The sequence below is a fragment of the Gymnodraco acuticeps genome, unplaced genomic scaffold (assembly GCF_902827175.1).
Source record: "Gymnodraco acuticeps unplaced genomic scaffold, fGymAcu1.1, whole genome shotgun sequence".
NCBI classification, from domain to species: Eukaryota; Metazoa; Chordata; class Actinopteri; order Perciformes; family Bathydraconidae; genus Gymnodraco; species Gymnodraco acuticeps.
Window position 1 is genome coordinate 415825 of NW_022989996.1, and position 15574 is coordinate 431398.

General features: G+C 44.2%; 2 protein-coding genes across 15 annotated transcripts in view; one reads left to right on the top strand and one right to left on the bottom strand.

The window, feature by feature from the left end:
- The window catches only part of stxbp5l (syntaxin binding protein 5-like), a 208520-nt gene that overhangs the window by 43141 nt on the left and 149805 nt on the right, over nucleotides 1-15574 (bottom strand). For all 14 annotated transcript variants that reach the window (XM_034212876.1, XM_034212874.1, XM_034212872.1 and 11 more), the window contains exon 8: nucleotides 3912-4035. In XM_034212876.1, coding sequence (XP_034068767.1) covers nucleotides 3912-4035 — 124 coding nt within the window. The remainder of the gene's footprint in view (nucleotides 1-3911; nucleotides 4036-15574) is intronic.
- On the top strand, nucleotides 11554-15505 carry LOC117544077. The gene is made up of 2 exons (XM_034212877.1): nucleotides 11554-12898; nucleotides 15384-15505. Exons 1-2 carry the CDS (start codon nucleotides 12143-12145, stop codon nucleotides 15426-15428), a joined length of 801 nt encoding a protein of 266 aa, XP_034068768.1. The 5' UTR covers nucleotides 11554-12142; the 3' UTR covers nucleotides 15429-15505.

The following is a 15574-nucleotide window of genomic DNA, read 5'->3' on the forward strand; positions in this document are numbered from 1 at the left end:
GGTCTTATGTCTGTGACCCCTCCTGTTGTTCATTGATAAGCCTGAAACATGCACTTGTCAAGGTTCAGAGGCACATTTTGCAAATCTGGCAGTAGCCATCGATCAGCTTAAGATAAGATATACTTTATTGATCCCAAGTTGGAAACATTTGCGTTACATCAGCATGTGTATAGTTGTACATATGCAGTGGTGTTTATTTGTAAATCATTTAGTATAATCACACAAATTCTGTGTTTTATATTTAATAATTCTCTGTTCTTTATTTATTGATTGTTCAATACCTGACAAGGCCGGAGATGAAAAACTTGGGTCACAGGTTCCTCAACAGTGCATTACAAGACATCTTTCAATATTTGTGTACCTCCACCATTAAATTGTCATATTCTGCACATTTCTTATACTATCTACATCTTATAAGAGTATAATACATATGTATAATATCAGTTAAAATAAGTGCTTCAACATAGTTAACATTCCTGGAGGTATACACAAAGTTTTACATTCATTGCATAACTACACCACTTGTGAATATGTCAATAAACCTTAGAAAATCTTGAAAGGGATGTGCAAAATAGTCATTATACAGTCTTTAATTAACTATTAGTAGAGAATAACGAGTAATGAACATACTTTATAGGGATTCTATTAATGTCTAATAATAAAAATAATGAAATTCAATAACATGCTTTAACCACTAGGTGTCCCTTTATATCAGGTGTGCACGTTTATGGTGTAAATACAGCCTATCTACCAATTGGATCAAATATAAAAGTCAGCCGAATTAGTGTTGATACTGCAAGGAGATGTATTGTGTGAAAATAAATGTAAGATGTTGTTTAATTACTGATATATTTATGATCCATGTCACGTTTCCAGTTCATCATGTTTGTCTCATCAAGGCTCTATAAATAGAGAACTACAGCAGATATGTAACATTTAATGCAGCCGAACCGTGTATTACAATGCCGTTATGTGATGAATTTCAAAGAGAAAAGCAGTGGACCAACACTAATAACGGTGTTGGTAACAGAAAATAACGTATCTATTGTGGTGATTGACATTATTCACCCACGGATCTGTGGGTTAGGCCAGGGTATTGTTCTGCACGGACATTTTAGTGAGCCGGACTTCCTGTCTCCGCCGGTCCGATGTGTTTTGAGATGCAAAATAAAAGTCTAGCTTGTACCTTTGATTTTGTTAAACTAATAGGCCTACGTTTGCACGGCGTCCCTAGCAACCATCTTGGTAACAATGAAAACGTTGAATGGACACAATTTCCTGAAGTAATCTTCGTAATAACTAGCAAACTAAAGATCATGTACACCCACTGCACACATAATCTTAAATAACAACTCATATTTCTCGCATGAAATGACATCAAAACGCATTTTAATGACCAAACTAACCTTAAAATAGGCATTTTACACCGAGAATAAAACGAAGGTCGGCCATGTTTTTTTTTCTGCAGGGAGAAATTTGAAGATCACGTGACATAGAAGCCAGCCATTGGAATGAATGGTGAAAAAAAACGTAGGCATCTTACAATTTCAGAGGCGTTTTTGTAGATATACTACGTCCTACGTTGTGGACCAACGTAGTTATTACACGTTTTTTTGTGAGACTGGGTTGGCCAACACACATGAACGCGCACATGACCAATGAGGGCACAAGATCAGTTGTGCACAGATGGAAAGCTGACAGGCAGGTAGGCCATCCAGTTATTTGGATGGCCGGCCGGCTAACATGATTGGTCGTGCCTTTTTACAGGCTTCCACAGATGACATTTTATTACGGATCTTTTGTCAAAGCACTTAAGATATTCATTGCTATCGGGATGTTAAGAGCATTCCATGGAATATAACAAAAAGTGTATCTTGAGCCGGTTTCTCAAACTTACCTACCCCACCTTTAATGTTGCTATTGCTGTGCTATTGTATTAGCTGTAAAGTGTCTCTACTGTAGGCTATTTTTATTATATGTACAGCACTTTGGCTTGACCAAAAATCGTTTATAAATGTGCTATATAAATAAAACTTGATTTGATTTGATTTGATTTAATGTCTTTTGTGGTGACCACCTTTAATACACTGGGTTACATAATCCACACATGGAACTAGAGTTGGGGGTATTGTTTCCACACGGACATGTATGTGGTTGTCTATATGTATTGTGTGCCCTCCTGACTTCACTCTCTTGTCGTCCCGGGCTGCGACCCAACAACATCTACATTTCTGCTGCTCATTAAAGCAAGCTTTGTACCTCCATTGCACCGCCTCCGACTCCCTATCTCTCGGCACTACATTGGTGACCCTGACAACGTCTCGTGAAGTTTCCGGGACGGACCCGAACATGGCGAAAAGCGCTGTTTTTCTCGTTATGCCAGAGATTGTTGGAGACGTCCGTGGCTGCCATGGGCACACGGACTGAGGCTCGGTGCGCCCCCCGCGGAATGGCTGAGGACGTCACTCGCCATTCCCGCATCGTCTCGACACTGGAGGACAGCAGGCCTTCCATCTACACGGAGACGATGCACGACCTGCTGGGTAGGGGAGAGAACCAGACTCCTTCCACGTGGGGTTGTTTCTTCGGGGCGTGCGGCTGTAAGTCCAGGCTGCGCTAGCTATCGACGACTAGCAGCTAACCACGTTAGCTAACGGCTACGGCTAGCAGCTACCGATGGCTGCCAGCTAGCTGCTAACGGCTATCGATCCTTTTTGAGCTTTTTCTGGTGCCTGAGAGGAGGTTCGACCATGTCCGGTCGGCCTCGTGTGGACCCTCTCGCCTTTTCACCACCTCGACGGCGGCTTCGGACGTCACCTGCGTTTTCATCGGCGCCTGGGTGGCGCGCTTCTGGCCTCCTCCTTCACCTCGGTGGTTTCGGACGTCGCCCATGCCTTCGTCGGCCCGTGGGTGGCGCGCTCCGGGACCCTGCCTGGCTTCTCCTCTTACCACGATTCACCTCGACGGCGGCTTCGGACGGCGCCCCGTCTGGCATCTCCCCTGTCCACGGCACCTTCCTCCCGGGATGCTGCTCCTGCCCCCCGGGGACCCGGCTCCTTCCTCCCGAGGACTTCATGCCCGCCGCCGCTGTGCCCTCGCCTGCGGCCGGGCAGCGCTCCTTCCTGCTGGGGACCACCGGGTTGTTGACGCCCGTCGCGACTCAGCGACCCGGCTTTCACCGACTGGCGGGTGATGACTTCATTCGCCACGACGCCTACTGCGGCCCCCTTCCGACGGCCCGTTCCATGGCCCGGCCCTCACCTGCAACCTCACCCTCTTCGGCCCCTGTGGTGCTTCCTCCCGGACGCTGGGATTTGTTTGCCATGTTTGGATTCTGGGGGGGCTTGTGTGGTGACCACCTTTAATACACTGGGTTACATAATCCACACATAGAACTAGAGTTGGGGGTATTGTTTCCACACGGACATGTATGTGGTTGTCTATATGTATTGTGTGCCCTCCTGACTTCACTCTCTTGTCGTCCCGGGCTGCGACCCAACAACATCTACATTTCTGCTGCTCATTAAAGCAAGCTTTGTACCTCCATTGCACCGCCTCCGACTCCCTATCTCTCGGCACTACACTTTCATGTTTAGTAAAGCACTTTGAAGTGCCTTGTTTTCAAGGTGCTATATAAATAAACTTGCCTTGCCTAAATAACAATACAAAACATGAAGCTGGATTTATTGTCTGCTTAGATTTCCTGAAGGTGTTTGAAAAGTAACCCATGAAGTATTCATTTTAGCTTAAATACATGAAATTAGAGGTTTATGCTCAAGGATGTTCAATTTGTGTTGCTGAATTGCAGTTGCTTACAGCCCAAGGTCCACGTTTTTACAGCAAAGGCTTATCAAAGTTTCATTTTGTTAAGTAACTAAAGAAAAACATTTACACTGTGGGCGTGTTCTCACCATGAGGGAAGGTGACCTGGAATGGCTTGAGGGTGTTTCTGAGGTTCCACATGGACAGGCTGCCGTCTGAGTGACTGCACATGAACTGCTTCCCTTCGTGATGCCAGCCGGCTGAATGGATGGCCTGGACAGATAAAACATTGGAAAAACATTAAAACACGCATGCGATGAACATTACACAGTGTGTCACCATATTCAAGATTAGTTTCAGAATCTCTTATTTATTTGAATAAAGGGACAAAGGTTGAAATGCCTTTTCCAAATACAGAAATGTACTTTATAAGCCAAACATGTCAAACAACCTGTTGCTCTATTACGCTCAGGGCCGGACTGGGACAATAATTCAGGCCGGGAATTATACACCCAGCCAGGCCACTACCAGTTTTCTTTTGTGCCATTTTCCTGGATTTATTTGTCAATATTTACAGCGTTGCTGCCCATAGTGATAGCCCTCTAAATCTACTACCCAAAAATAAACATATGGACATGGGTTACTATTTAAAAAAATTTGCAAATCTATTTAGGAACCTATGTGAACATATTTTAAGTGGGGGTGGACCTCAAATCCTATAGGAGGGTCCGGGGCATTTTGAGGGGGAAATAAAGAGACTACACGCATATGAAACATAACTGTATACATTTAAATAATCATAAAATCATAAGAACATGGCCATAACCAATAACATACTATATCCAATATGAAAAACACTGAAACGTGTTTATTTATTTGTTTTTGGTTCATTTATAGTTGTGAGTGTGTCTGTGCTCCTGAATCAGCCTCTCCCGTCTCCCCCTCTCCCCCCTGCTCCTCTTTGAGGCAGCAGCAAAGACTAGTTTTAGCTCTCAACAAGTTTTAATAGTTTATCTTAACTTTTTTCACCTAGTTAACGTTTTTTTAATTATTATTCATGCATATTTTACTAATCACTCCCCCCTCAAATGGAAATATGTGTTTACATAAATGGTGACCAAACCGTTTGAGACCCACTGATACGAGGAGTGAAGCAGGTAGGACCCAAACAAAAGAAGCACCAACACTGAACACAGGAAGAGACCAGACTAAATACAGGGAGGGGTAATCACAAGACGAGAAACAGCCGGGCAGGGGAGGAGAAACACAAGGGCCACAGGTGAACACAATCAGACAATTAGACACACCAGGGACACTAACGACAGGGAGGAAAAACCCAGGGAGAGGGACCAGACAATACACAAGGAGGAAAACATGACAGAGAGAACAGCAAAAACACCCAAACCTAGACATAGAAATGTGACATGACATGAGAATCGTGACACCCAATGAGATAACTTAGACTAAGTTAACTATCTAAACACTCAGAGAGTCCTTTACCTCACCTGAGCTGTAGTTATCAGTCTCTCAGTCTGACAGGAGAGGACTCTCCCTCCACCGTGTTGTTGAAACAGTTCCTTATATCCGTTAGCGCAGCTAGCTAGCACCAGATGCTAACAACAACAATACACGTAACCGGTGCGCGTGCTTTATCTCACTCGCTCGCGCCACACATAACACACACCCGCCGGAGCTTGAATGACACACAGAGACCAATCGAGGGTATTAGTATGATCTGTATGAAAGTGGACATATGGGCAGGCCACATCATGTAGACAGCCAGTCACCCTCTGTGAGGCAGAGTCAGACCCACATTTGCGCAGCGTTGCGTTCACAATACATACATTTAAAAAAAAATCCTCAGGCCAGCAGGCCACTTAGCAGGCCAGGCCATCGGGAAACCTCCCGGTCCTCCCGATGGCCAGTCCGGGCCTGATTACGCTCCTATAAAAAAATACTACTCTCTGCGGTTCCTATGTAGAAACAGAAAGATCCTAAGGTTAGGGTTGTACTGCAAATAACATAATAACAACATATCCACAGGGAATTGATATGCTTTATATGTATGGCTCTGTGGCAGTGTTCTAGCTTTGAAGACTGACTTTCGGTCCTGTGATGTGCATGCTGAGAGACCCCAGTTAAGTGCAGCGAGAAATGATGCAATTTCTGAGCCAAAACAACAATAACAAAGCAGTAATGAGGCTCAAAGCAGAAGCCTGCTTTCCTTTCTTTGCCCTGCACTCACTGTGTATCTGATGTTGCCTTCTAAGCACTCAGTGTACTCATCGCACAATTCATCAAACAGCCACATAATCTATAATCTGCCTATTTAAACCTGATGCTTCTTTTTTCCTGTCATTTCAGTGTTATTTCAGTACCCTTTACACCCACCACTGTCAAAGCCATATTCCCAAGAGGAACCATTGGGGTCATTAGGAGATGTGTCACAGAAAACCAACAAAACATATTTACACATTCTCTGCTGCACACAATGTGAAAATCTACAACAAAAAAGAAAATCCTGCTTCAACTTTCTTTTGGCCAAACATCAGAATAATGTAGTTATTGCCCTTGCTGGAGACATCATTAACATTGCTTCTACATTTAAATGTATGGAGTGTATCCTAGAAAGAAGACCTCCTTTAAAACATATTTGACTGCTTGTTATGTCAAATGCATAGAGGTTATTATAAAGTTATGCTGTGAGGGCATTCATTTGGCATTACATTATTTTAATTAATCTTTCCCAATATGCACCAGCTTTCAGTATTTCAAATATGTGATTCAGACTTAGGTGCATGACCTCAAATGTTTTAATGTGCAACATTTTGTTTCCAGATAAGGTTAATGTCAAGTAAAGCCAGTTCACAACTTTAGATGTTTTTTTTTCGCATTTTAGTGAGCGTCAAGCATACATAGTTAGTTTCCTTCACCAACTGTACATTTGAAGCAGTGCTTTTTAAAAAAGAAAATAATTGGTGAATCCGAACAAGTGCTAAATAGAAAAGCCAAACAAGGTAAAACGATACAGACCATTGTAATGTTTGATTTATCAGCAGGAGCATATAATTACACCAGAAAGAAGCTATGACGCTGTACTGTCCCTTTTGTCTTTGGGATATAGTAGTTTTCTGTGTACTCTGCTGAAGAGGTGTGAGACATGATGCTGTGCTGTGCTGGAGGTGAAGCACATAAAACCACAGTAATGAATGTGAGCAGGATGTGACTCTTCACAGGAGATGAGAGGTGGCAGCGGATGGAGAGGATAAGTGCCATGAGGTGAAAATGTCTATATGGGAAATTGGTTTTGAGGCCACAGGGGTTAAAAAAAAGAAGGTTTTAATAACAGTGGTGTGTACGGTTGAGAGTGATCGTCTCTGTCTGTGTGTGTGCATGAAATGGAAGCTCTCAAACTGACCTAGGATCCAATTTCCTAAGACATACTGTACACATGGTAAACAATTATAGGCCATTCCATAAAAAGTAATCTAGTTTTAGTTTACACTGTGCACTCCAATTAAGGAGGCTTTTATAGCGGATAATGGCAAGAAGAGGAAATGCAATGTGGACCTACTTAGCACCTGTAAATAAACTGCTATAAGACAAAATGGAATTAGTAAAAGAGCTTTATAATCACTGTAATTAGTTTTGTTTCAGAGGGCATTACATGTTAAGTAGTATGTATAATTATGTGGTGGAGCAGCTGTAAAAAGTGTTTTTGGTTAGATACCTGTATTAATGTCTGTACTTAACACAAGCTTAAAAGGTTTTCACGTTTTGTTCTACAACATAAACTATGTCAGTTATACCCCACTTGTAAATGTCAATAGAACTTATTTTCTAAAAATCTAAAAGGTAAAAACATCATTGCTTTTAGTCAAGGGTTCCCTTGCAATGCTAAATTGTTGGGGGCCTACAACAACACATGTTTGCTGCACCCCTTTATACCTACTCTTTACATGTTCAAACCTTATCAAATGACAACGTAACAGTAAGAACACACACAGGTTCGTCTTAAGACACCATGAACACAATCTCACTATATGTTATGCTTCAATGATGAGTGGGTGAGCAACAGACGCAGTCGGCACCTGTTTGAGCTGACTGAGCTGCGTATGAGTCCTCCAATTACTGCTTTGTGTTAAAAAAGCAGTAATTGGTTCGCAAGCCAAGCAGCATAGGAATACAGCACTGGAGGACACCTTCCAATAAAAATAAGACAAGTTGATGCAACATGAAAAGTATCCTCCATTTTGTTGATATTTAAAAGACAGGCGGATAAAAAAGCTCTTCATGTCACTGAATAATATGATAAGTGATGGGAGGAAGATGAACAGATTAGACGGAGGCTGTTGAGGGACCAGTATTCATACATTCACCTTTTCTATTTGATCTGATCTATGCTTTTAGTATAAATGGGTCACAGTTGCAGGTACCTGCTGTTATTTATTTGACTGAAAGCATGAATCATCAAGTGGTTTCGGGCGGTACAATTACGGCCAAATCATAATCACGATTACTTTGACCAATGTCATATTAAACTTCTTCAGCTGAAATGCTGCTTTCCGTTTTAAAATACTCTTCCACTCTGGACTGCAGTCGCAAGTAAGCTGAGCTGAGCTAAGAAATCAAATGTCAATATGGCAGGAGATCATGTTTATTGCATTTTTTGAACCAAAATTGAGAGTTTGGTTAGTTTTTTGATTCAATGTGCTGTGACAGGTGTAGGATATTTTTCTATAATGCAGGAGGTAACTGTGCATCCAATGACTTTCCTGACAACCGTCTGTCCGACTCAACACTTGGAAGGTGTTTTTGCTGAGGAACCATCCAAGTGCAATGTCATGTGTGAAGTTGTTTGCATGAGCAGTTCATGAGAAATCTGCAATACTGAAGGCAAAGCAAATGGTCTATGGCGAAAAGGCACATTTTACATTTAAAAAAAGTTTCCTAGAAATGGAAAGGAAAAAAGGAGTGAAACAACTCGTTGTACAGGTATATCTCGACAGTACATTTATACTCACTTCAATCATGTACCCCCCTCTATGGGAACATGGCTCATTTTTGTTGAAATGTCTAGTTTTCTTCTCACTATCTCAACTGCGGTTTCCTACATCCTGCTGCGATAACAAGGGATCCCCACAGAGATTGCTGAAATTGAACAAAATCTCTACGAAAATAATAACCCAAGAAACACCAACGCTGCTAAATGTGTCCACTTTGATGAGTGACATGTGTGATGACCCCTGCCTCACTATCTCTGGTGGTGGGTATGCGTGTGTGTGGCCCTTTAATGACTCTCCCTCTGTGTGTGCTCACGGGAATTGAGGACACCTGGCGGCTGGAGCTAGCCGGATAAAGGACTGGACCGGATCTCGCTCTCTCTCTCTCTGGCAGGAGGACGCAACGTGAAGAGCAGTCACGACCAGTGGCGTTTTCTCCCGGAGGCCAAGGGAAGCCAGGCTTCCCCTGTTTTTTCGGATTGTAGTTATAATTTAAATAAATAAATAAAAACACTTTGTTTTGTTTCGATCATTCTCCTTTGCTGTGTGTTGCTGCCGGCCCGTCTCTCCCCCATTCTCATTGAGTATTTTACAAAGAGTGAAACAGCGCCCCTCTAGATGTTATGGTGAAACAGTAGATTGCACTCACTGTTGTGAGAGGAGGCCAGCCGAATCTGGCTTCCTTTGGTGAAAAAAAATGGAGGGATTGACCAATCAGATGAGGCCCACGTGATGCCCCTGCCAACCTGTGATTGGTCAGGGCCATGCCAAGGGAAGCTAGCCGCCTCTTGCTTCCCTTCAGAGGCGGCTGGCGGCTGGCGATTTGATTGGACACTGCCATCCAATCAAATCACATCAACATCAGTTTTAATACTGTAACTGTCATCACCGCCGTTAGAAATTATCAAGCAAATGAAGCATTATGGAGGGAGGAGATTTGGTGTACTTAATCAAACATAACTTTACTAAACTTCCGCTACAGCAGCAACTAAAAATTAAATCAGATGACAGGTCAATGCCCGCACTCGAGCTGTGTGTACACAGAGGAAAAAGGGAGGGAAACGGACGTTCAATGAGGACAATTATGTCCGCACGGAGTGGCTAACTGGAAGCGCTAAACTTCAGCGTCTATTTTGCTGGCCATGTCTTCTTTTTGACAAGGATTCGTGCTCCCTGAACAATCCTTGGGCAACTTCAGGATTCATCGACCTTTCCAACCTGTCATGGGCAATTGAGAGGCACGGTAAATCCAAAAATCACATAGATTGTGTGATTGTCTGCATACATTAATAAGTAAAATGCTTAAATTAATAAGGAGAGAGTTTCATCTGGAGAGCGGACCTGTCGGTTAGATAACAGGCGTGTGCAAGTCCTGCATCTGTGTGATACAAATGTGTGTCAAATGATACCGGGCGCTGTAATCACCCATCTGGTTACGTTATTGACCGCCCCCCGACCCAAAAAATGGGCTTCCCCTACATTTTTCCCCACGCCACGCTACTGGTCACGACCAGCTGACCTTTTGTTTCGCCTGTTTGTGTACTTCAGCAGCAGCCAAATAAACTCTTTTTTTTCCATTCACGCTCTCATTTCTGTCGCGCGTTTGTTGTGGCTGAGAGCCAAGCCATGACAGCTGGGGGCTCGTCCATTCCGGTAAGGTAAGCTGGTGTTGGGATTTAGTTCATTATTTGTGCGGAGTTTCCCCTGGTAGGTTATAGCGACGGTTCCCTTGGGATCGTTGGGCAGGGTGTTTAATGTTGTGGTGAAAGTGGCTGAAGCCTCGGCTTGGGGGCATGGCCGTGGTCGCAGTATTGTTGCTAGCGTGCTAGTCGCTTTGCTGGGCCAGCGGTCTTCAGTGCATAAGTACCCGCCGCAAGTAACTACATGAAGACTAGGGAGGAGATTAGTTAGTGGGTGCCGCAGTTAGTGGGGGAACTCCAATCATTTATTTTTGCTTTTCGTCTCAGTGTAAGCTCCGGTGTTGTGTGATAGTATGGCGGATGTAGACGCATTTATCAGGGCTCCATCTCAGGAAGCCCTTGACAATTTCTCAATGGAGCAGCTACTCGTAATTGCTGAACATTTCTCGGTTGAAATCGTCGGCGATAAGAGGCTAAAAAGCACTATAAAAGACTCTATTGTGACAGCATTAGGTGAAACGGGAGTGTTTCCGGCAGAGAAAATAGGTGTGTTGTTAAAACCACTGTTGCAGGCTAGTTCACTGTCCTTTGAGCAGCAGAAGGAGATGTTATTGTTGCAGCTGAATCATGACAAAATGAGGCATGAGATGGAGGTTGAAAAGGAAATTGCAGTGGAGCGGATGCGGCAGGAGACTGAGAGAGCCAAACTGGATATGGAAGGACAACGTCTTTCTATGGTCAGATATGGTGCGGCGTTGGGTGAGCGGCATGGTGAACAGGTGCCCAGGTCCCATCATCGGTTCGATGCTAACAACTTGCGCTTGTTACCGCAATTTAACTTTTTTTTGCTTTTTGAACGGGTAGCTAGGGATTGGCTGGATGCAGACTGTGCCCTGATGCTTCAGTGTGTGCTCACAGGAAGAGCACAGTCTGCATATTCCGCGTTATGTCTGGAGGATAGCTCTAGCTATGTTAAAATAAAATTGGCGGTGCTTAGAGCATATGAACTCGTTCCTGAGGCTTATCGACAGCGTTTTAGGTCCTTGGAGAAAAAACAGGGTCAAACATATGTGGAAATGGCGAGGGATTTGTCGGTTCATTTTAAAAGTTGGTTAGCTGCTCTGGACATCACTTCTTTGACAATTTGGGTGAACTCATGATTTTGGAACAGTTCAAAAACATTCTTCCTGACAACATTGCTACTTATATAATAGAACACAGGGTTACTTCGGTGTCCGAAGCTGCGGTGGCAGCGGATGAGTTTGTGTTACTTCATAAGGGCAGGTTCGGAGGGCGCGCTGGAGCTCTACCCGTTTTTGAAGGAAGTAGAAGGGCTGTTGATGTTGGTTCATTGGGGATGGATCCAAAGAAAGTGGCTTGGGAAAAATCTGAGGATACTTGTAACTATTGTCGTGAGAAAGGCCATTGGAAACCAGAATGTCCGGCGCTTAGAGCAAAATCCAAGGGAGGAAGATTTGTGGGTAAACCAGTTGCATTAGCTGTTCCTGTGAAAAGCTGCTGTGTTAACGAGGTGCTTACGGACCACTTATGGGGATCAGAGGTTTTAGCGTCCTATGATCCTTTTATAAGAGAGGGCTTGGTGTCATTGGTAGGTAGCAATGTCAGAGTTCAATTAACATTTTGAGGGATACCGGTGCATTTGACTCCTTTATCGTTGACTCTGTTCTGCCTTTGTCTGAGGAAAGTGACACTGGTGACACGGTTCGGAGTCGGGGGATGGGATTAACGGTTTTCCCTGTTCCTGTTCATAAAATGTATCTTGACTGTGACCTTGTTAAAGGGGAGGTAGCTATTGGTGTACGCCCAGCTTTTCCAATCAAGGGGATACATTTCATTCTGGGTAACGGTTTGGCAGGTGGTAGAGTCTGGGCTGATGTTCCCTCTGTGTTGTTAGTCACTGGTGGTCTGATGGAGTCAGGATCTGAGAAGTGCTCTACAGTGATGCCAGACGTCACGGCCTCGTGTGTGATCACACGTGCTAGGGCGAAAAGGGATCATGACTTGCTACCAGATGGAAAGTCAACTGACACAGTGGAGGTTCCATCTTTGTCTGACTTTTCGGTATTACTTACACACCATGAGGTGGGAGAGGAGCAACGTCAGGATTCTTCGTTGAAAGACCTTTTTGACTGTGTTAAGCCAGTTGCACAGGGGGAAAACACTTCAAGTGGATACATGTTGCATAATGACTTGTTGTTTAGAAGATGGGTTCCTGTGGCTGTTGATGGTGGGGGAACTGAGGTTTTCCAGCTGGTGGTGCCAACTAAGTTTTGTCCTCTGGTCCTGAAAGTCGCACATGATGAGTGTGGACACTTTGGGGTTCGGAAAACATATTTGAACATCCTGAGACACTACTTTTGGCCACGTCTAAAGAGAGATGTGTCGCAGTATATTAGAACATGTCATGAGTGTCAGCTAACAGGGAAACCAAACCAGAAGATCAAACCAGCACCACTACAGCCGATACAAGTGGTAAGTGAACCGTTTACACATCTCATTGTGGATTGTGTGGGCCCTTTACCGTGTTCAAAGTCTGGTTGCAAATATCTGCTGACTGTGATGTGTCAAACCACTAGGTATCCAGCGGCTTATCCTTTGAGGTCGATTACAACTAAGGCTGTGGTTAAGGCTTTGTCACAGTTTATTTCAATATTTGGTATTCCTAAGGTCGTCCAGAGTGATCAAGGCTCCAATTTTTCATCTCACATGTTTGCTCAGGTGTTGAAGCTTTTGAAGATTAAGAAGAACCAGTCAACAGCTTACCACGCTCAAAGCCAGTGTGCCTTGGAAAGGTTTCACCAGACATTGAAATCCTTGTTGCGTGCTTACTGTACTGAGCTAGATGGAGACTGGGAGGAAGGTCTTCCTTGGTTGATGTTGGCTGCAAGGGAGGCGGTACATGAAGGTACGGGGTTTAGCCCTAATGAGTTGGTTTTCGGACATGCTGTACGGGGTCCCTTGGCAGTGCTGAAAGAGGGTTGTGTTGACACTGAGCCACCACGGAGCTTGGTGGATTATGTGAATGGCTTCAGACGTCGTTTGGGTGTTGCTTTGAGTATGGCACGGGAAAAGCTGTCAGTGTCTCAAAGTAACATGAAGAAGTTCTATGACCGTTGTTCGGCACGACAGGAGTTTAATCCAGGTGACCAGGTTCTATCACTTATGCCTATTGTTGGTTCCCCATTCCAGGCGAAGTATTCAGGTCCGTACACTATCATTGAGAAAACTTCTGACCTAAATTATGTTGTGGCAACACCAGAACGAAGGAAGACCAAACGCCTCTGTCATGTAAATCTTCTGAAACCCTACCACAAGCGGGAGGTTAACACAGACACAGAGGTGGAGAAGGATAAAGTGCAGCCGGCTGTGGTGGTGACACATGGTTTGACGCATGAGGGAGATATAGTGCCCGAACCTGATGATAGTTTGCTCTGTGGTCGTTTGAGAAATTCGGAATCGCTAGATAATTTAGACGGGTTGTTGTCTCATTTGACGGCATCAAGACGTGAGGAATTATCAGCATTGGTACACAAATATCTGTGTCTGTTTGGAGACACTCCTTCGCAAACTGACTGGGCTGAGCATGATATTGATGTTGGGGACGCTCAGCCGATTAAGCAACATTTTTATCGCATGCCACCAGTTAAGCGCAGTCGGTTGGATGCAGAGATTAATTACATGGTGGAGAATAAAATTGCTGTCCCATCAGCATCTAGTTGGGCGTCTCCATGTATTTTGGTGCCAAAGCAGGATAGGACACCTAGATTCTGTACTGATCTAAGAAAAGTGAATGCGGTGACAAAATCAGACTCTTTTCCTTTGCCACGGATGGATGACTGTATAGATCAGGTGGGGTCTGCAAAGTATATTAGCAAATTTAATTTGCTTAAAGGGTATTGGCAGGTCCCCTTGTCTAAGCGGGCACAGGAAATAGCAGCATTTATCACACCATCTGGACTTTATTCATATAAGGTAATGCCGTTTGGGTTAAAAAATGCTCCTGCTACATTCCAACGTTTGATGAATCGCGTGGTGTCGGGTTTAGAGGGCTGTACGGTGTATCTAGACGATTTGGTAATTTGCAGTGATACTTGGACGGCTCATGTTCAGCGCATCGAGAGGTTGTTTGAACGGTTGACAGAGGCACATCTGACTATTAATTTGGCCAAATGTGCCTTTGCAAAGGCCACAGTGACATACCTTGGTCATGTGGTGGGTCAGGGTTGTGTGGCTCCAGTTCTGGCCAAGGTCATGGCAATATCTGAATACCCACAGCCCACAACCAAAAAGGAACTCCAGAGATTTTTGGGTATGGTGGGTTACTACAGGAGGTTCTGTGAACATTTTTCCACTACAGTGTTTCCTCTGACGGAACTTCTTAGGGCTAAGGTAAAATATACTTGGTCGGTCGACTGTCAGAGAGCGTTTGATAGTGTTAAGTCTCTATTGTGCTCCTCTCAGGCGTTAGCGGCTCCATGTTTTGATCGTCCTTTTAGTCTCCAAGTAGATGCAAGCCAGGTGGGAGTCGGTGCGGTTCTGCTCCAGGTTGACAAGGGGGGGGTGGAGAGACCCGTCAGTTTCTTTTCAAAGAAACTTAACGGTTACCAAAGGAATTATTCGGTGATTGAGAAGGAAGCGTTAGCACTCATTTGGGCGTTGCAGCATTTCACTGTATATGTGGGAGCAGGAGGACCAATTTTGGTTTACACAGATCACAATCCCCTGACCTTTTTGCATTCAATGAAGTGTCCCAACCAAAGGCTGACAAGGTGGTCTTTGTTTCTTCAGGCTTACAACCTTGATGTTAGGCACTTTAGGGGATCCGACAATGTTATTGCTGACGCGCTGTCACGTGCTCCATGGCACTAAGTAGTTGTTAGTTTGACCTTGATGTGTATATATATATGGACTGTCATACTGTGATAAATCTTTCTCGCTCTGCCCATGTTTTTTAAAGTGCTTCTCAGATACTGGTGTTGCTAAAGGTGTGGCTGGGTGCTGAAGGCGAGGATTGCTGTGTGAAGGTGGTGTATTTCATTGGGGTTCTGGGGGAGTGCCATATGTGTGGTTTTGTTTTCCATGACTTTTTCCTTGGTTTGGGATGGGGTTGGGTGTGTGGTGCCGGTGGCCCTGGGGACACCGACTTTA

Bases quoted from the DNA above. Each gene is read 5' to 3' on its own strand.
- LOC117544077 (XM_034212877.1), top strand. From the start codon at position 12,143: ATGGGATTAACGGTTTTCCCTGTTCCTGTTCATAAAATGTATCTTGAC. The intron at 12,899-15,383 runs GTAAGTGAACCG...TGTTTTTTAAAG, and splicing joins CACTACAGCCGATACAAGTG to TGCTTCTCAGATACTGGTGT.